General features: G+C 42.3%; 1 protein-coding gene across 1 annotated transcript in view; it reads right to left on the bottom strand.

The window, feature by feature from the left end:
• Positions 1-1,742: 1,742 nt before the first annotated feature.
• Positions 1,743-21,388, bottom strand: part of Sdha (succinate dehydrogenase complex flavoprotein subunit A) — a 32,529-nt gene continuing 12,883 nt past the window's right edge. Inside the window, exons 7-15 of the mRNA XM_048368477.1 lie at positions 20,816-20,940; positions 19,488-19,656; positions 18,259-18,454; positions 17,406-17,577; positions 11,449-11,567; positions 7,909-8,020; positions 7,380-7,510; positions 5,513-5,626; positions 1,743-2,050 (exon numbers count right to left, since the gene is read on the bottom strand). Coding sequence (XP_048224434.1) covers positions 1,964-2,050; positions 5,513-5,626; positions 7,380-7,510; positions 7,909-8,020; positions 11,449-11,567; positions 17,406-17,577; positions 18,259-18,454; positions 19,488-19,656; positions 20,816-20,940 — 1,225 coding nt within the window. The 3' untranslated portion in view covers positions 1,743-1,963. The remainder of the gene's footprint in view (positions 2,051-5,512; positions 5,627-7,379; positions 7,511-7,908; positions 8,021-11,448; positions 11,568-17,405; positions 17,578-18,258; positions 18,455-19,487; positions 19,657-20,815; positions 20,941-21,388) is intronic.

Genomic DNA, 21,388 nt, shown 5'->3' with positions numbered 1-21,388 from the left:
CTTATATCCCCCTCCCTTTACGAAGGAGCTGTCCCTGATTTTAACTATATGTAGTCTATGAATAAAATCTGCTCTATTACAAAAAAAAATATGCATGAGTTTGCTGGGCGCTGGTGGCTCATGCCTGTAATCCTATTTAAGCCTGGACTAGCTCAGGTGCCATTGCGCCATGCCACCTGTCTCCGTGTTTGTGTCCTGTCTCTTGTCTCTTTTCCGGTCACCATGGTGTCCCACTTAAGCTCTCCATTGGAGCTGATCTGGTTTGTTGGTAGTTTTCTGTTCTTTCTTTCCTTTCTGGCTCTCCTGGCTCAGTTTTCTGACAGTGTTAAGTGTATTTGCAGGGCTTCAAGTCTTTGAGACAGGAGGTCCATCAGCAGACTGCCAATGCTCTCATTAGAGACCCCAGATTCAACCTCTCAAAATGTGGTTTCTCTGTCTTCCCACCATATAACACTACCAGTCCCCTATACTATACTATCCTCTACTCTAGTTTTTCACCTTTCAGTGTTTAAGAAAAAAGAGAATGAATGCATGGTACTAAATAAACTTGTGTAATTGGTCAAAGTGTTGGGTTGTTTTTGAGACCCCAGGCTGGAACTTGAACTTGAAATCATCTTGTTTCATTCTGCCAAATGTTGGAATACAGGTGTGCATGCCAAACTTTTATCAAGGTCTCCCCCATTCTTTAGCTATAGGCCTGCTAGTGCTTGGATAAATGTGCTTTACCCCTACGTAATGGACACTGTTGTTTCTTTTTTTGCCAGTCCTAGGGCTTGAACTCAGGGCCTGAGCACTGTCCCTGAGCTTCTTTTGCTCAAGGGTAGCACTCTATTACTTGAGCAACAGCACCACTTCTGGCTTTCTTTGCTTATGTGGTACTGAGGAATCTAACCCAGGGCTTCATGCATGCTAAGCAAGCACTCCACCGCTAAGCTACATTCCCAGCTGACAGTTTCCAATATTAAAAAATGCCACAATGAATAATTTTGTATATTTAAGGAATACTAAGTTGAATTTCTGGGTCAAAGGGCAAATACATAAGTACTTTTATTAAATGTTGTTAAATTCTCTTCCATACTGGTTGTAACATCCTGAATTCCCACCAGTCAATCTATCCAGATATAGATATGTAGTCTTTTTTAAAAAAATCAGTTATGGGGCTTGAACTCTGGGCCTGGGAACTATTCCTAAGCTCTTTGGCTCAAGGCTAGCACTCCACCACTCTGAGACACAACTCCACTTCTGGTTTTTTGGTGGTTAGAGATAAGAGTCTCATGGACTTTCCTGCCTGGTGAAGCTTCTACAACTGCAATCTTCAGATCTTGGCCTTCTGAATACCTAGGACTACAGGTGTGAGCCACAGGCTTAATTTACAAGAAAATGTATGGCCTCTGATATAACAAAATAATGACTACTATCTTTGATATTTCATGACAACCAATATATTTACCATCAATCAGCACAGGTTTTTTTTTTTTTTTTTTTTTTTTTGCCAGTCCTGGGGCTTGGACTCAGGGCCTGAGCACTGTCCCTGGCTTCTTTTTGCTCAAGGCTAGCACTCTGCCACTTGAGCCACAGCGCCACTTCTGGACATTTTTTCTGTATATGTGGTGCTGGGGAATCGAACCCAGGGCCTCATGTATATGAGGCAGGCACTCTTGCCACTAGGCCATATCCCCAGCCCCAGCACAGGTTTTAAATGGATTTAGAAATAAAAGAAAGGCTGCCTATTCATATTTTAGTTAAGAATTGTACTGTTTTATTATTTCCCAAGAATGAAGAAGGGGCAACAATGGACATAGTTGCCCTTTCATAATGAGGACTGCAGCAAGCTACTAGTCATTGGGTAGACAATTTATGAAGTGAACTTTTGGTTCACAAGATTACCAAGACTGGTATGATGGAACATAGGATGAGCTATGATACATGATTACAGAAGCTTGTTCTGTAACTTCACGTCCAATTAGTATGAGCGAATGGCAGGTGGAACTGTAGCACAGTCTGTTTCATTCAAAGTCTTATCGATGACGGGTCTGTACTCCAGATTGACCTTGACAAGAAGAAAAAGAGCACTGTATTCATAAACGGCTTTAATGGTAACTCCTCTGTACAACTACTTAAAGATAATTTTTAAAAAGGGCAGAGTGATTTAGAGCACAAGAATGCACAAACTGCCAAACTGCACATCTCTGATGTGCTTCAACAAAACTTAATCATCAAAGTACATTTACAGACATAGTAACTTAGTGAATTATGGTAAATTCATACATAGAACACAGCAATTAAAAGAACCCTGAGCCAGACATCTCATTTCCTGTGAAACTCTTATCTCCAATAAACTACTCAGAAAAATCCAGAAGTGGCACTGTGGCTCAAGCAGTATAGCGCTGACTTTGAGCAAAAAGAAACTCAGGGACAGAGCCCAGGCCCAGAACAGTCCAAGCACCAGGACTAGCAAAAAAAAACCCAATAAAACAAAAACAAAAAACCCCAACCCTGAATAAGACTATTGTTTGATAAATATGCTCACCTAATACAAAGTAGGGAAAACCATTTACATACTGTTACACTTCATTTAAGCTATTTACTTACAGTTTTTCCTACTTGCAAGTATCTAAATACATAAATATATACACATATACATAAAACTTGGGAGGAAATACTTCAAAACATAAAGCGCTTTCTCTGACTGATGGCCCTAAATTCTATTCTTTTTACACATTCCATACTCTTAAAATTGAGTATTTTATAATAAAAAACTGTAAACATGGCTAAAAACAGGCTGTGGTAAGAGAGGAATTTGATTTTCATATCAGAAAATGGCCTTCAAGCCGGGTGCTGGTGGCTCATAGCTGTAATCCTAACTACTGAAGGAGCCCAAGATCTGCAAATCCAGGTTCAAAAACAGCCTAAGCAGAGAAATATGAAACACTTGTCCACAATTAACCAGCAAAAAGCCAGAAGTGGAGGTGTGGCTCAAGTGGTAAAGTGCTCAACTTGAGAAAAAAGCTAAGCAAGAGTGTCAAGGCTATGATCTCCAGCCTAGTACTGGCAAAAAAAAAAAAAAAAAAAGGCCTTCATAATCAGTTTTAAAAACAACTAACTTCCTGAGCTAAAGACAAACCAGGCACCTAATGAAAGTGTTGACAGAACTGGCCTTTAACTTCAGTACATGAAGATAATGCGATTGTAATATTCTTTTAAATTTATTTTCATGATTTGAATTACTGTAATCTCTGAATAGAACCACTGTACATTGCATAAGCCATATCTCCTGTTGGAATAGATATGTGAAAAATTATACTGCTGTACAACACACCAAAAAGGAAAAATAAATCTTAAGATGAAAGAAATAAAGTAATGGTGAAAATAGGGCTTTATATACCTCTAACCAGGTTCCTGGAGATAATGAACATTTCAAACCATGACACTGATGATGGGAAGGCAACGGCTTTCCAAGTTATGGGTCTAAGTGCCAGCACTTTGTGGAATGTGTAGCTGCAGCTCCCCCCATTTTCAAGTGTAGGGGAGGAAGTTTGCCCTAAGAAGCTACAGGGCCTAAATTATTTCCAAATCTTAATTCCCATAAAAATATCAAATGGTGTAACTATACATCAATGAAAAAGACCACAGCTTGCTACAACCTCAGCTGGGTCTTTTTCAGCTGCTACCTTTCCATTTCTGTGCTGTGAGCCAGGCTACAATGAGGCAAAAAAAAAAAAAACTAATAGGGGAAAGTGAAATCAGAGAAGTGGGTAGTTGCTATGACCCTATCTGATTATGTGGTTCTTAAGCCTTGGTAACTGGTTTGTGAGAGGAATCTGGAAGTTTGGAGAAGCAAGCCAGAGAAGCCCTAGACTGCTGTAATGAGCTTACTACTCAAAGTAGAATATACTAGGCAATTCTGGTAGGAGCTCTATTTCTCCTTTCAGAAACATTTATGCCATTGTATACCAGGAGTATGTAACTTTCTTTTTTATTGTATATGGGCCCACAGCTAAGAATTTGCCTTGAATGTCAGAAGAGAATGGATTTAGACTTCTGAACAATGCTTAGATTGTTAAGATTGTGGGACTTCTTGAATATGGATGAAGTACATTTTGCATTATGAGATATTCATGGGCCTCTGGAGGCCAGGGGTGGAATGTTATGACTTCAATATGAAATGTCCGGTCCAAGATCACATGTTGAATAGTTGGTTCCGAGCTGATATAACTTTTTTGAGGGTGGGAAACTGGGAAATGGGGCATACCTTTGAAGGTTCTATGGGATACCCAATCCCCTCCTCTCTCCATTTCCTGTCACAAGATGAATAGCTGTCCTCTGCCACACACTCCCACCACCATGTTCTGCCCAAGCACAAGAACAAGTGACTATGGACTGAACCCTAAGAAACTGAGTGAAAAGAGTATGTGTGTGTGTGTGTGTGTGTGTATGGGGTAATGCTGTGGTTTGAACTTGGGGCCTCATACTCGACAGGATAGGGCTCTTGAGCCAAGCTTTCAAGCCTTCATTCTTGTTTTTCAGAAAGGATTTTTTTCTGCCAAGACTGGTCTCAAACCATGATTATTGTGACTCTGCTCTCAGCCTCCCAAATAGGATTATAGGCAGGAGGCACCAATATCTGCCCAAAGCAAGTCTTTCCCCCTTTATGTTGTTTGGGCCAGGTATTTTATCACAGCAAAGCAAAAGTAACTATAATAAAATGACCATCCTTTCTTGTCACAGGCACGGGTCACATGATCTCTGCCCAGTGCCCTTTACCTTGCCACACTAGTGGAGCTGGTCTTGCACTAAGGCCATCCCGAACCACCTGAGGCCTTGGACTCTTGTCTTTAGTCAGAAACATGACTCACAGAAGCTTTATCAATGGAATTTTAAGAGGTACTTAAATTCCATTTTGTTGAAAATTAGTAACTCTACTTAACTCTTGTAATCTAAGCCACTAGATCCTAGAGAGACTTTGCAGTCACCCTGGGTTCAAGAAAGAACAGATAAGCATCTTGGAACTGAAGGCAAATTGTTCCTCAGCCAGGCAATGCCTATAATATTGTGATAAAAGGTATTACTATCCCAAAGGAAGTGATAAAAGCTCAGGACAGACAACTTACCAGGCAACAATGACTTATAAATCTCTCCTTAAGTGATGACAGTTAATAATTTCTTTAGAACCCCTCCCAAACTAGGACTATTTACTCACACATGCATGCCTCTCTCCCAACCAGTTCTGTATTTAAACTCATAGTGTATTGCCTCTGCCACAAAGGCAGCTAAAGATGGGCTGTTGTCCTCCTATGGCTTCCGTGTTATATAATAAAATCTCCTTTGTTTTTCTCCATTATCATCTCTTTAATTGATGTAGTGGCTGGACTTGACATGTAGAACTCCTGGAGTTTGGGCCTGAGGTCTCTCGACAGGTGCTTTAAGCCAGGCTGCCTCACAGTTGGCCACTACCAAAGACCAAACTACAGAGCCTCAACCCATCCCTAAGCAAACATTATGCCCTACATACCTTCCCAGTCTTGACGTCCACATAAGAGAGGGTATGTTTCCTCCAGTGCTCCTCAAATGGCCTCTTCTGCTGCCCCTGGGTGGGCTTAGAGTAATCATACTCATCGATCCTCACCTATGGTCAGAAATGCATCCTCAGCTCTCACCAACAACAGCAGCAAACATTAATGACAGTTTCAGGGGAGGGCAACCTCACTCAATGAGACCTACTAAAGATCAGTGGGTTCCAAAGGATCCATTTCTGTATTTGGTCCTTCTACAACTACGTGGTGAATGTTGTAATTATATAGCACCTGAAAATCTATAGAATATTTCCATCTTTCTTCTTGCTCCATACCCAGGGAGATTTCCTCAACTTTTTCTTTCAGCTGTCTTTAAGACAAATCATTATTATTAAATGTTTTAATTTTAGCAAGTACATTAAAATTTTCACAAACAGAAAGCTGAATAGGGGCTCGGAATATGGCCTAGTGGCAAGAGTGCTTGCCTGGTATACATGAAGCCCTGGGTTTGATTCCCCAGCACCACATATATAGAAAACTGCCAGAAGTGGCCCTGTGGCTCAAGCGGTAGAGTGCTAGCCTTGAGCAAAAAGAAGCCAGGGACAGTGCTCAGGCCCTGAGTCCAAGGCCCAGGACTAGGGAAAAAAAAAAAAAAGAGAGAAAGAGAGAAAGCTGAATAATAGTAAGGAAAACCATACATATGGTATCTGAAAAGATGACTAAGAGCTGCTTCAAATAAAAAACAAATATCCACATCTGAGGCTGTTTCTGCTTGAGAATGAGTGAAAAATGGGCAGAAGGTGGCTCCTTCCCTGTTCCAATGCAACTGCAACAAAGCACAGCTCTACATATGTGACTACAAGATCTACCTTGTGTCTGAAGCTGTATTTCTCTACCCTGACAGGCAGGCCCAGAGAAGTTCAGTTATAGGCACAGGCTGGGGACATACTCACATGTGCCCAGTAATACAACTTCACAGTAAAATTCCTGCTTAGTCAACATTTCCATTCCCATCCTCACTCTCACATGGTCCTGAAATTGTTTCTGCCTCATGCAAAGTCCATATATATGTACATGCTTCTTTATCAACCAATAATATATCCATCCTCAACTTCAGCCCCTGCCTATGCTCAATCTAACATGTGTGTTCTTGAGACACCAGTCTACCCCCAAAACATGTGACCCCATCAAGAACCACATTTTGTTCAGTGTTGGGATCCAGCCTTTGGACTTGACGCCCTTCCCTCCAGCCCTAGGGGAATGTAGGCTACGGTTCTCTGGGTCCAGAACCAGAAGAACCGGCTTTGCACCCAGCCCCCAACTCTCTCGCCAGCCCAGGCGCCTCCCTGTCTCTCCCTGGCACGGCGCTTTCGAGTGACGTTAGCTCAAGAGGGGATCAAGTGATAGCTCTCAGCCTATCAGCGTCCTGGCCGATCACCTTTCCCTTCCTTTCACTTCCCTTTACACCCGCCTTAATAAATTAGATTGCTCTTGAAGCTTCTCCGAGACTCGTGTATGCCTGGCTTTCTTTACCGGTAAGGAGGTGGGTAAGCGTTCTCATTAGGCCGCGTGCACGTGAGGTCAGTACTGACTCCCCGGCCCCATCCTGGCTACCTGCCGGCCGGGTGACCAGGAGAGAGGGTGAGAAAGGGAGTGGTGAGAAACTTAGCTGAGCCTTGATCCCCACGCCAGGGAAGGCGACCAGAGCCCGACAGTTCAGAAATGCTACATGGGCAATAGAAGCTAACGCCAACCAAAGAAAAAGGTCACAGGGTTCTAAGGATAGTGGAATGGGGTGAAAGTTATTGGAGAGATAACAGCAAGTGGGAGAACATCAGGTGTAGGCGGTGTATCTTGAAGACCCACCTTATAATCTTCCCTTGCGTGTGCACCTCGTGACTCCTTCCGTGCCTCTGCGCCATAGATTGTCTGCAGTGCACACAGCATCAGGTTCTGCAGCTCCAGGGTTTCCACCAGGTCAGTGTTCCAGACCATACCTGAGGGTACACAAGGGCACCTTGAGAGTTACAATGTGCTCTGGGCTCTCTCTCTCTCTCTTTTTTTTGCTAGTCCTGAGGCTTGGACTCAGGGCCTGAGCACTGTCCCTAGCTTCTTTTTGCTCAAGGCTCGCACTCTGCCACTTGAGCCACAGAGCCACTTCTGACTTTTTCCATATGTGAACCTATGGCTTCATGTATGTGAGGCAAGCACCCTACTACTAGGCCATATTCCCAGCCCCTGCTGTGGGCTCTCTAGTACATGCTGTTTGTCTGGCCAAACAGGGTGGGCAAGGGCCACTAGGACAGCAGGCAGAGGGAGCTACCCTAGGTAAATGGGATAGACACTAGCCCACCATAAAGAAGGAAGAAATCCCAGAGCATGCTGGTCGGCTCACCCCTGTCAAATGTCTTCAGATGATTCAGGTCTCCGTAGAGCTGGCTGATTTTCTTACAACCTTCTTGCAGCACACTTCCCTCACGGAACACTGCGGCATGACTCTGCATTGACTGTAACAAGGAATCATCTATAAACTTTTCTGTCCCAGTAAAATAGGGCTCAAACTCAAGGCCTTAGGCTTTTTGTTGTTGTTGTTGTTGTTGTTGTTTGCCAGTCCTGGGGCTTAAACTGAGGGCCTCAGCGCTGTCTCTGAGCTTCTTTTTGCTCAAGGATAGCGCTCTACCACTTGAGCCACAGAGCCATTTACAGCTTTTTCTGTTTATGTGGTACTGAGGAATCGAACCTAGGGCTTCATGCATGCTAGGCAAGCACTCTACCACTAAACCACCTTCTCAGCCCTTTAGCATTTTTGCTCACCACTGGTGCCCCATCATTTGAACTATGCCTCCAGCCCAATATTTTTCTGATTAACTGGAGAGAAGTCTCACACTTTTCTGCCTAAGCAGGCTTCCAACTGTGATTTTCAGGTTCTGACTGCTGAATATCTAGTATTACAGGTGTGAACTACTGTTCCTAGCTCATCTCTACACTTTTTATCTATAGAACCCACAAAGAAGGTCCTAAACTAGTCTTTAATTTTATTTCTGCATTTCACTTTATGCAAAGTGCTTAGGAAATTCAGATTATGAATTCACATGAATTTTTCTTTTTTTTTTTTTGAGACAAGGTCTCACTATATAGCCCAGGATGGCATAAACTCAAGATCCTCTGCTTCTCAAGTGCTGGTGTTACAGGCCAGTGCCTTCATGCTCTGTTAATTCTCAAGGGGGGGGGGGCGGTGTGTGTGTGTGTGTGTGTGTGTGTGTGTGTGTGTGTGTGTGTGTGTGTGTGTGTTTTAAAACAGCTTTAACATTTTCTTTTTTGTCAGTCCTGGGGCTTGAACTCAGGGCCTGAGCACTGTCCCTGGCTTCTTTTTGCTCAAGGCTAGCACTCTGTCACTTGAGCCACAGCACCACTTCTGGCTTATGTGGTGCTGAGGAATCGAACCCAGGGCTTCATGTATGTGAGGCAAGCACTTTACCACCAGGCCCTATTCCCAGACCCTAACTTGTTTTGTTTTGTTTTTGTTTTTTTCCAGTCCTGGGGCTTGAACTCAGGGCCTGAGCACTGTCCCTGGCTTGTTGCTCAAGGCCAGCACTCTACCACTTGAGCCACAGCACTTCTGGCTTTTTTCTATATATGTGGTGCTGAGGAATCGAACCCAAGGCTTCATGTATGCGAGGAAAACACTCTACCACTAGGCCATATCCCCAGCCTTTTTTTTTTTTTTAATGTTTCTATTGAGTCTCCTAACAGATCTGTACATCATTTTACAAGGAAAATTTTAATTCTCCAACAGTTTCTGGACAGCTAGGATCACCCAATCTGTACTGTTGAGTATAGAGGGGAAGGAACAAACAGAGGACTTGGAACTCTTGCTCATCAGTCTGGGAGGCACAACATGACTGTCTGAGGGGCTACTAGTCCCAATTACTCTGTGAAGCAGCTCACTTATCAAGTGCCTTTTATAGTTTATGTTCATCAGAAATGTGCTACAAAAAAAAACTGAAGTGCCTTTCCTGGCAGCTTCCAATCACACATATAGGCAGCATCTAATGGATGAACTTTACTCTTCACTCTCCTTGCTGTAGCACGATAAGGACATAGGTCTATTTCTTGCTTCTATTTTTTTTTGGCTGATCCTGGGGCTTGAACTCAGAGCTGGGCTCTGTCCCTGAGCGTCTCTGTGCTGAAGACTAGTGCTCTACCATTTGAGCCACAACACCGCTTCTGGCTCTTTCTGTATATGTGGTACTGAGAAATTGAACCTAGGGTTTCATGCATTCTAGGCAAAACTAAGCCACATTCCCAGCCTCTTCTAATTTATGTCACTAACCTAAATGGTTATGAGGCCAATTTGATTAATTTGGAGGCATTTCATCTGATAAATAATTGTTAATGGAAACCATCACTGAAAGGTTTCTTGGAGAAACAAATAAAAAAAATAAATTTGGTAAACATTAGAAAAACTTCTCTCATATCGTTCAGCAATCTTCTGTCCTTTGTGTATCTATCTGTTTAGGTTCTAGCAGGAATTTTTATACTTTTTGGCCAATTTGTGAACAAGTTAATCATCTATTTCTGGGCAGATTACTTTGGGAATACTGAAAAGCTACGAATCTTTACATGCAAATCCTTTTCTTTGGGCAGTACTGGGGTTTGACCTCAAAGTCTTATGCTTGATAGGGAGATGCTCTAACACTTCTTTCTTATTTTATAATTAGGGTGTTAAATTTTTTACTTAAGCTGGCTTTGGTCATGCAGCTAGGACAATAGGCATATACAACTGTTGGGGTCCATCTTTCCCCTTGATGGAATGGGCTTGATGCACCTCCCCCAGCCCTGGGGAATGCGGCCCTGCTACCTTCTCTGGATTGGAATCCAGAGGAACCGGTTGAGCAAACAGCCCCCAACCTTCTAGCCAGCCCGGCGCGCTCGAGTGACGTTAGCCCTTGGGGGTCAGGTGACAGCTCTTAGCCTATCGGAATCCTGGCCAACCCCCTTCCTTCGGAATCATCTCCCCTTGTCCTTCTCTCAATAAAGTCAGTTCGCTCTAAGAAGCTGGCCCCGTTGCATGTGTTCGTTGCAGGCGATCTCACATCTAAGGCAGATCACATGCTCGTCAGGTCGGAGCGACCCCCACGTCCCACTCTAACTTACCTGCAGGCCGAGGGTTAGGGGAGAGGACGAAAGGAGGGTGGAAAGAAAGAAGGAAGAGTCCGAGCCGGGAGGGGAAAAAAAACCCAACATACAACCACATCTAGCTTTTTAATGACATAGTGTTTTGTGAACTTCTTTATGGACCAAGCATCCATTTAAGCCACTAACCACATGTAGCCATTTACATAAAAATTGAAATAAAATGTGAAAATTTGAGTTTCACAAGCTGATCACATCCCAAGAACTCCTTAATCCTGTTATAGCATGAGTTACCATGCCAGACAGTGAAGGAAAAGTTCATTTCCACTATTACAGTGCTGACTAGAGGGTGGACCTGCAGAGGCTGGGTGAATCACCCACTGACCTGTCCCTCTTCCTCATTTGTTTAGGCATATCAATGGGTCCACTATTAAGACACCTCCGGAGTGTTCAAAGCTAGTGAACAGTTTCTGGATGATGGGCTATAGGCATGGCTGTGTGCTGTCTGCCAGGAACACTAAGACTTACCTTTTCCTTTTCTGGCTATGATATATACTACACCAGGAGTTGTTCTGAGTATGATTACCATGCTCAAGCACAAAAGTGCTAATGATACTTTGCAGCCATGCTTTGTACTCTGGACTGAACAACTTCAGCATTCTATGTGGAAAGAAGCACACTCTTCTCTAAGTGGGGCTTCCTAACCACTTGCTTTTGACTTGAGACCGCAAAGAACCAGTTCTTCTGCTGTTGATCCCCAATATCCATGCAGGCAGCTGCATCTGCAGCCTACTCCTACCTTCTGCATGCTGAGGCGCAGTTCTGATGTTCTTATGTTTCCATCAGCAAACCTCAATTTGTCAAGATTCATGACAGATTCTTCCCCAGCATTTGCCTTAATTGGTGGAACTTTATCTCCTTAAAAAAGATAAAAAGGAGAGGAGAAGAGAAGGGAGTGAAAGAAGCTAAGATTTAACTTTTCAAAAGCATTTAGAAAAACAAATAGATTTTTTTTTTTTTTTTTTTTTTTTTTTTTGCCAGTTCTGGGCCTTGGACTCAGGGCCTGAGCACTGTCCCTGGCTTTTTCTTTTTGTTCAAGGCTAGCACTCTGCCACTTGAGCCACAGCGCCACTTCTGGCCATTTTCTATATATGTGGTGCTGGGGAATCGAACCCAGGGCTTTATGTATACAAGTCAAGCACTCTTGCCACTAGGCCATATTCCCAGCCCACAAATAGATTTTTGAACAATCACATTTTACATCTGCAAAGTGCAGATGTAACCTGAGCAAATATTGGCCTCCAACCTGAGGAACCAGCTATTGACCTGGGGCCAGTTGTATCTCTCTCTCTTCTTCTTTTTTAGTAATACTTGGGCTTGAATTCAGGACCTCACTGACTGAGGCTCTGGCCTGGAGCAAATTTTAAAGAATACAGAGTTGAAATATATGGTATACAGCAGGCATCCATTAAGTAACTTTTGAATAAACAAAATAAAAACCGTATTTGAAATTTAAAAGATTTGTACAAACAGAAATGGTGCTATTACTAGTGAGGCATGGGACAGACTTCTGCTAGCAGTTCTCTACCTGAGGGTCAACAGAACCATCACCCTTGGGCAGGACAAGATAGTGGTTGTTCTACAAACCCCAAACAGCCACTTGTTTATCCTGATCCTTGCATCCTCTAACCTAGATGGTATGACCTCAACTTCCAGGCTGGGGATGCAGCTCAGTAGTAGAACACAACAAAGTCCTATGTTTAATCACTAGCCTTGCCCCCTTCCCTTCCAAGAGGAAGCTCTTCAAATGTTTTAAGCATTTTTTTTTTTTTTTTGTCCATTGTGCAGCTTGAACTCAGGGCCTGGGCACTGTCTCTAAGCTCTCTTGCTTGTCAAGGCTTGCACTCTATCACTTTGAGCCACAGCTCCACTTACATTTTGAGTAGTTAATTGGAGGTTGGAACTTCACAGGGACTTTCTGTCTGGGCTGACTTCGAACTGTGATCCTCAGATCTCAGTCTCCTGAGTAGCTAGGATTATAGGCTGAGCCACCGCTGCCCAGTGTTTTAAGCAATTTTTTTGTTGTTGTTTTTTGGCAGTCCTGGGGCTTGGGACTTAGTGCCTGAGCACTGTCCCTGGCTTCTTTTTGCTCAAGGCTAGCACTCTACCTCTTGAGCCACAGCACTACTTCCAGCTTTTTCTGTTTATGTGGTACTGAGGAATTGAACTCTACCACTAAGCCACATCCCTAGCCAACCATTTTAAGCAATTTTTAGTATTGTTTTACTGGATACATTTTTTAGAAAAGCATTTTGCTGTGTGAAGTACAGAAGACAAATAGCTACTTTAGCCATTTTCTCAAGAGACAGGGTAGTCTGTTTGCTGCTAGTTGTTTTATTTTATTGTTGTTTTTCTGGTCCTGGGGCTTGGAGAACTCCGGGCTTAGGTGCAGTCCCTGAGCTTTTTGCTTTAGGCTAGCACAATACCACTTGAGCTACAGCTCCACTTCTAGCTTTTCTGGTAGTTATTTGGAGATAAGGGTTTCACAAGGTTTCCTGCCTAGGCTGGCTTCGAACCATGATCCTCAGATCCCACCCTCCTTAGTAGCTAGGATTACATCTTTTTATTTTTGTAAAGATAGAATTTTATTATATATTGTATTCCAGGCTAGCTTTGACTCATGATTCTCCTCCTGATTTAGCATCCTGAGTAACTGGGGTTATAAGTGTGTGACACCAAATCCAGCAACTTCTGTTTTTGTTTTAAACAAATGATCATTCACAGGACACACTGTATATATGTGTAGAAAAGTCACAATAACCCCCACCCCTTTGTGCAATCAATGTATGTTTATAAAAACATTTAAATGACCATTCCACTGTTAGGCATATTGGTAACTTAACAATAGCCCTAAGGAATCCTACTGCATTACTGGTGGGAATGTAAACTAGTACAACGACTCTGGAAAACAGTGTGGAGGTTCCTTAAAATACTAAACAGACATAACCTATGACCCAGCCATACCACTCCTAGGCATCTATTCTGAACAACATAAACCAGGATATGACAAAGCCACCTGCACCTCCATGTTCATTGCTGCACTATTCACAATAGCAAAGATATGGAAACAACCCAGATGCCCCACAACAGATGAACGGATTGTTAAAAATGTGGTATCTGGGGCTGGGAATATGGCCTAGTGGTAGTGTTTGACTCGTATGCATGAAGCCCTGGGTTTGATTCCTCAGCACCACATATACAGAAAACGGCCAGAAGTGGCACTGTGGCTCAAGTGGTAGAGTGCTAGCCTTGAGCAAAAAGAAGCCAGGGACAGTGCCCAGGCCCTGAGTTTGAGCCCCAGGACTGGCAAAAAAAAAAAAAGTGGTACCTATATGCAATGGAATTTTACACTGTTATATAATAATGGCATTTGCTCGAAAATGGATGGAACTAGAAGAAATCATGCTGAGTTAGACAAGCCAAGAACAGAGAGACATATGGTCTCCCTGATATGCGAGTATTAGAATTAAAATGCAAAGAGACAGAACAAGTAAACTGATCTTAGGATACCAAAATACAGTAAAAAGAAAAGAGGACACAGAATGAGTGGAAAGTGTTTGAGAACAGTAATAACAACAACAATAATAATATAACAGAGGGGACCATCACTATATTGGACACTGATGAAAGGGAACTAAGCAACTCATGGGTGGGAATGTGAAGGAAGGAATGCGTGAAGGAGGGAACAGTTGTGGCTAAACAAGGAACGTAATGTACATGTCATCTGAAATGGAGAAAATGATTTTATTGTTAAAGTTCATGGACTTCATAAGCTACGTAGAGTAGAATGGTAATTTTCATCATTGTGAAAGTTAAAATGTATACTGTGATATATATGTAATAAACCCAATTAAAAAGTCTCAAAAAAGAGAAGACCACTTAATTTTAAAATAAAGATAATTTGCCAGTTGTAAAAAAAATACCCGTATTTCTTTTCCTCTACATTTGATGTAATCTAACACACCTTTTGTTTTAATATAAATTTGACTATACTTTCCAAAAAAAGAAATTACTCAGCAAAATTGACTTTGAGGGTACACTCATGTAAACTTGTGTAACCACTACCATAAGCAATATACACAATAAGATTGAAACTTGCAAAATATCAGAGGAAGAAAAGGTATGGCTTAGTAGGGGACTGAATGACAGCCTTGAGCAAAAAAAAGTGAGCATGAGGCCCTGAGTTCCAACCCTACTACCAGCATAAAATAACAAGATATTAATATTATGAGGCAAGCACTGTCACAAGTGTTTTTTCTTCCCATTAAAAAAATTAGCTTATATTAGATATACAGAGGGGAATTTCATTGTTATATTTCCACACTTTCCATTTTTTTAAATTAAAGCTTTAGCATATAATAAACTTTATACAAGGGCTTTTCAAATGTTGCCAAGTAGAGTTGTGTTTAAGCACCAGAAACACAGGGACCAAAGTAGTCTATTATCTTCCCCACAGTCTGCCTTTTCCAGAATCACATGTGCTACCTTTTGAGTCAATTTGTTCCTTTTTTGCTAAGTTTAAAACGGTCTTCAAATAGGCTGGGGATATGGCCTAGTGGCAAGAGTGCTTGCCTCGTATACATGAGGCCCTGGGTTCAATTCCCCAGCACCACATATACAGAAAACGGCCAGAAGGGGCACTGTGGCTCAAGTGGTAGAGTGCTAGCCTTGAGCAAAAAGAAGCCAGGGACAGTGCTCAGGCCCTGAGTCCAAGCCCCAGGACTGGCCAAAAAAAAAAAAGTCTTCAGATGTATTCACAGATCGCTTAAACATAAAAGTATTCTCTTAAAACTTTTTTTTTATTTTCAAAGAAGATGAATCTTAAATTGTCCACTTTGCTCTGAGAGAAGTGGTATTAGTATTAACTGTTAAAAAGTACAGAACTACCAACTGAGACAAGTATCACCTCGAGGGTCAAATGAAGATATTACAGATCAAGTGCTGTCTGCACATAAAGACTTGCACTGTGGCTCAATCCAGGGAAATGTGAACATCCACCCACCTCCTAACCACCTGCCTCTTTCTAACTACTTAAACAGTTGGTTAAGGCTATCATAGTTTCCATAGCATAACAACAACCCATCTAGAAAGGAGCTACTCTATGAAAACTACAAAACTAAAGCTCCACAGTCAACAACAGCAAAGAAGAATGGGTAGAACAGTTGATGTCCCATCATCCTTGCCAGAAGGACATCTTCACATTGCTATCCTGAGCAAATATTTCAAGGATACCATAAACACTCTTGGATGATTGGCCCTCAGTAACTTGTTCACTATGTACATAAGCATACCCACACTCTAGCATGTAGAACGTTTATGTGGTGTGCATTATGTTAAGCAATCATAAGAAAACTCCAGCTGAAAGCCACTGTATCACTAAGAGATAGAGAGCTATAATCCATGCTTATAGCATCTCGCCCCTAATAAACATTAGTTATAAGCAAGGGATGCAGCTCAGTGGTATAGCACTTGCTTAGCATGCACAAACCTTGGTTTTGATCTCCAATACTGTCAGAAACAAGACAAAAGGAGCTATGATTTGTTTTCAAAACAAGTTAATACTTATCTGAAAGTACCAAGAATTTATATTCTTTTGTACCTACTTAAGACATTTCACTACAAATGAGTTGTGTGTGTGTGTACACACACATGTGGGTGTGCTGATCCTGGGGTTTCAACTCTGTATGGATGCTGTCCCAGAGCTTTACAAAAAATTTATTTTTAAAGTGGTATTATGAAGATATAAACAGAGGGGCTGCAATTATAAACCAGGTACTGAGTACCTTTCTTTTTGCCAATGTCACCCCTTTCCCTTGAGCTGAGCTTTTTTTTATTGGGTGGGGGGGAGTAATTGGGGCTCAAGGTTAGAGTTCTACCACATGAGCCACAGCTCCACTTCTGGCTTTTTGGTAGTTAACTGGAGATAAGGAGATAAGAGTTTCAAGGACTTACCTATCTGGACTTGTTTCAAACCACAATCCTCAGATCTCAGCTTCACAAGTGGCTAGGATTGCAAGTGTGATACACTAGAGCCCAGCAAGCCATTTTTTGTAATGGGAGGTGGGAGGATGTCATGAATTTGCAGCTTATCCTTGTACAGAAGCCAGGCTTATGTGTATTGTTCTCATAATAGTGATATGCACATACATTACACCAGACAAGTAATAAGTATTTACTTCCTCTCAAAGTAATAATGTCATACTGGTGATTTTTAAAAAGCAGAACATAATGACTGTAAATAAATACACAAGCCAGGCTCACCCTTATAATCCTAGCTACTCAGGGAGCTGAGATCTGTGGATAGAAGCCAGCTTGAGCAGACTCTTATCTCCAATTAACCACAAAAAAGCCAAAAGTGGAGTTGTGGCTCTAGGGGAAGAGTGGTGGCCTTGGGCAAAAAAATCTCAGAGACAGTGCCTCGGCCTGGAGTTCAAACCCCAGTTCTGGCACAAAAATAAATTAAATAAATAAACAAAGAAAGTTTGGTCCCCAAACCCTTACCTTTGAACTGTTAAGACATCCACCCAGCCTAACTCATCCTGACATCACCATCGTATAATCTCTGGATTTGTTCCCTCATCTCTAGAGAAAAAGCACACTTCCTTTATGACTACTGAGCAAATTTCCCATAAGAAATTAAGATTCTGAAGCTTTCCACTTCATGAAAGAGCCAAGGGGCTTGAAGTGAACACATACCAGGTCTGCAAGATTCTGCAATGCTCAGAGCACAGGCCCTGCCAAACACAACTAGATCCAAGAGAGAATTTGCCCCGAGTCGGTTGGCACCATGCACTGAGGCACAGGCAGCTTCTCCACAGGCATAAAGGCCAGGCACGATCTGATCCTGGCCATTTACATGCTTCAGCACCTGCAGGAAGATTTCAAACAAAATGTTAAGGTGTCCTTATCTCCACAGGCCCATACCACCAGAACTATCTGACTTAAAAGGGAGGAATAAAGACTGTCCCCTCTGTCTCAGAGGACACCCTCTGAATGCATCCCCAGTTCTCCCCCTGCTCTGGAACAATTTTTGGTGGAGTATGTCAAAGGATCCACTTTACATCCTGCAGCTTCACTCCCACATCCAAGGTTCTTTGGAGCTTCATCACTACCTTAACCATTGTGGGTCCATGGATTAAGGAGTGTGGTAGATAGAAGAATACCATAGGGAAGACAATGAGCTTCCACTCACTGTTGCTCTATGAAGAGAGACTAACAATCCCTACTCCCAGCCCTGACCAGGAAACCAGACCAGAAAGACAGCTGACATACTAAAGGCATAGCTGCCCATATACCAATTGTTAAGCCCGTGATTCATAAGGTCATTGTAAAATTAACAGAGCATTCAAAAAAGATAGAAAAGCTGCACCACATACTATCTGAGGGAATTATATACTAATATTCCTGAGTGAGACAGAATGTAACTAAGTTTCCTTCAGCCCTCCAGGAACAGCAAGTTACAATAAGTAAAAACTATCAAACAACACAGTGTTTTCCAAAACACCTCTACTCCCTAAAGACAGCTGTGAAGTGGGCCCAATGTTCTCACCTGCCCCTTGTAGTTGGTGGGAATACCACCCATGTTGTAGTGCACAGTGGGAAGGACAGGGATAGGCTCCTTGGTGACGTCCACACCGGCAAAGATCATGGCTGTCTCTGAAATGCCAGGCAGGCGCATGGCCAACTGTTCAGGAGGCAAATGATGCAACTGCAAGTAGACGTGGTCTTTCTCAGGGCCACAGCCTCTACAAATAGAGCAGTGTAACATCAGGCAAAGAACAGTGGTGCACAAACTCAAATCATCAGAAGTGCATGAACATCAACATTTTATATTGAGGAAAATTTTCTCTTCCTTTATGGGTTGCTTTCGTGAAGTATAATTTTACTAACCAAAACAGTCTGGCTAGTCCATAGCCAAGAACAAAAGCTTGACCATCATTTGTTGTCTTCCTTTGTAAATACATTACAAATCCCCTATATACCAAGCATTCCCACAAAACCACTGGTACTGGAGTTAAACCCAAGGCCTGCATTGTACTGCTTGAGCTCCAGCCCAAGGCCCTCAATGTCCTAGTTGCTTTCTTTTTTTTTTGGAGGGGGGTGGGTTGCATTTTGTTGTTTTTGAGATAGGGTCTCAATTTCAGGTTGGCCTTGAACTCATGATCATCCTGCTTTGACCTCCTGTATACTACCATTAGGAACTTATAAGCATCCTCTTGAACTCAGAGCCTGAGCACTGTCCCTGGCAGCTTTTTGCTCAAGGCTAGCACTCTACCACTTGAGCCACAGCCCCCTTTCTGGCTTTTTCTATATACATGGTGTTGGGGAATTGAACCCAGGGCTTCATGTATATGAGGCAAGGACTCACCACTAGACCCTCCAGCAAAGTTTTAAATGTATATGCCCTGAAGGTTGCCAAGACACCTGTGAGTATTAAACGATACAACACAACTACTGAGACTCATGTGCAAACTTCAGGCTGGATATGTGTATTTCTCTTTCTGTACTGAGTTAACTCTTAGACCAACACTGATATGAAAGAATGTGACAGTCTCAAAATGTTGAAACAGCCAGAGTATAATAGGTAACTTTAACTTTATCTTTAAGTGCCTTCTTGCAAGGGTAGAGAAATGAGTATATACTGAAATTCAGAAGTAATAACAGCCCCAATATTAAGATGTAGGCATGACCAACAGCCACTAGAGAGAACTGCAGAGAAGAGAATTTGAGGGTCTGTTTGCACATGCTCACACAACTTTGGAGGTGAGAAACACAAACCTTCCTTCACGGATCTCCACAGTCATAGACCGAGACACCACATCTCTGGATGCTAGGTCCTTCGCAACAGGGGCGTATCTCTCCATGAATCTTTCACCCTGACTGTTAATGAGAATGCCTCCTTCTCCACGGCATCCTTCTGTGATGAGACAGCCAGCACCATATATGCCTGCAAAAAATCCAGGTCATCAAACACTTATAAGCTCTGGGAATGTGGCTTAGTGGTAGAGTGCTTGCCTAGCATGCATGAGGCCCTGGGGTCCTCAGTACCACATACACAGAAAAAGCCAGAAGTGGTGCTGTGGCTCAAGTGGTAGAGTGCTAGTTTTGAGCAAAAGAAGCTTAGTGACAGTGCCTACACCCCAGTTCAAGCCCCACGAGTAGCAAAAACAAAAACAAAAACAAAAACACCTATAAGCAAATAATCACTAAGTACATTATTTCAAATCTTTAACCCTTTTATGTGTTTGTGGAGGCACTGGGACCTAAGCTTTTTTGCTCAAGATTAATACTTTTTTGCTCAAGTCACAGCTCTACTTCTGCTTTTTGATGGTTCACTGGAGGTAAGAGTCCCACAGATTTTCATACCCAGGCTAGCTTCAAACTGTAATCCTCAGATCTCAGCCTCCTAAATAACTAGAATTACAGAAGAGGCAAATAAGTAAATAAACGGATGTGAAGTCTAAAATTTTCTTGAGAATGCTATAAGGTTATATGCTTTAAAAGAAAAAAGAAAAAAGAATGCAAACTCTCTGTGTTTCCCCCCCCCCCCCTAAATTTAGTTACATTCTTTGAGGTATCTTATTTCCCAAATACTGTGAAGGAACTGGAGGGTCATTGACTTTTAATTGGATTTTTTTTTTAAAGCCAACAAATCCATTTTTCTTTTCTGTAAAGCATCTGATCTCGCATTTCTATCCCTGCTGTTTGAAAACTCACCTACAACTACTCACCTACAACTAATTCCTTTCTCATTCTAGTCATTATGGTTTACTTTTTGTTGTTGTTGGTTGTGGGGCTTTAACTCAGGGCCTGGGTACTGTCCCTAAGCTCTTTTTTTCAAGGCTAGCCTAGCACTCTACACTTTGAGCTACAGCTCTACGTCCTCCTTTCTCATTCTAAATGTCCATCGGGGACTAACATTCCCCCAGGAAGTCAAAATTTGCCCAAAACTACCTTCAGGGAGTCAAGAGAAAACCTAGGGGACTCAAGGAATAAGAACTCCATAAAAGTTCATAGAAGTGTGTTAGTATTGGAAACTATGGAGCACTGAATAGCCACCATATGCTTGCAATACTCTTACAAGCCAGACAGGGATTTTGTCCTACCTGTGGGGTGGAACTGAACAAACTCCAAGTCCTGGCACGGCAAGCCAGCCCTGGTAATCATGGCTGTGCCATCCCCCGTGCTGGTGTGGGCAGACGTGCAACTGAAGTAGGTCCTCCCGTAACCTCTGGAGACAAGGGAACACAGTGAGTACAGACTAACCATCCTACGACCTCCTGGCCCACAGAACACACAGCCTTAAAGGTACCATCTTTCATGCCACATCTGCATGTACCCCTACGTCATAGACACACCACAGTCAACACGGGGAGGTGCTGCCTGTAACACTGCTACCCTAGGATGAGCAAAAAGGGAGTAGAGAACTGATGCTTATTTGTATCTCAATACTTGTGATATTCAAAGTTTCCCTGATAAGCAGATATCCCTTTTATAGTGAATTTTTTAAATGTTTATGCATTTTTATTACCCCCCCATTTTACTGAGTATAACTAAAAATTATACACATGCCAGGTACGCAACATAATCCAGTATGTGTGGACTATGAACTAATTACTCTAAGTTAATTAACACAACCATTACTTCATATTCATTTTTGTGGTGTAGAGACTTAACAT

This window comes from Perognathus longimembris, chromosome 19, assembly GCF_023159225.1.
Source record: "Perognathus longimembris pacificus isolate PPM17 chromosome 19, ASM2315922v1, whole genome shotgun sequence".
NCBI lineage: Eukaryota > Metazoa > Chordata > Mammalia > Rodentia > Heteromyidae > Perognathus > Perognathus longimembris.
The sequence above is the reverse complement of the archived record's forward strand: the minus strand, read 5'-3'. Positions and strand labels throughout refer to the sequence as shown.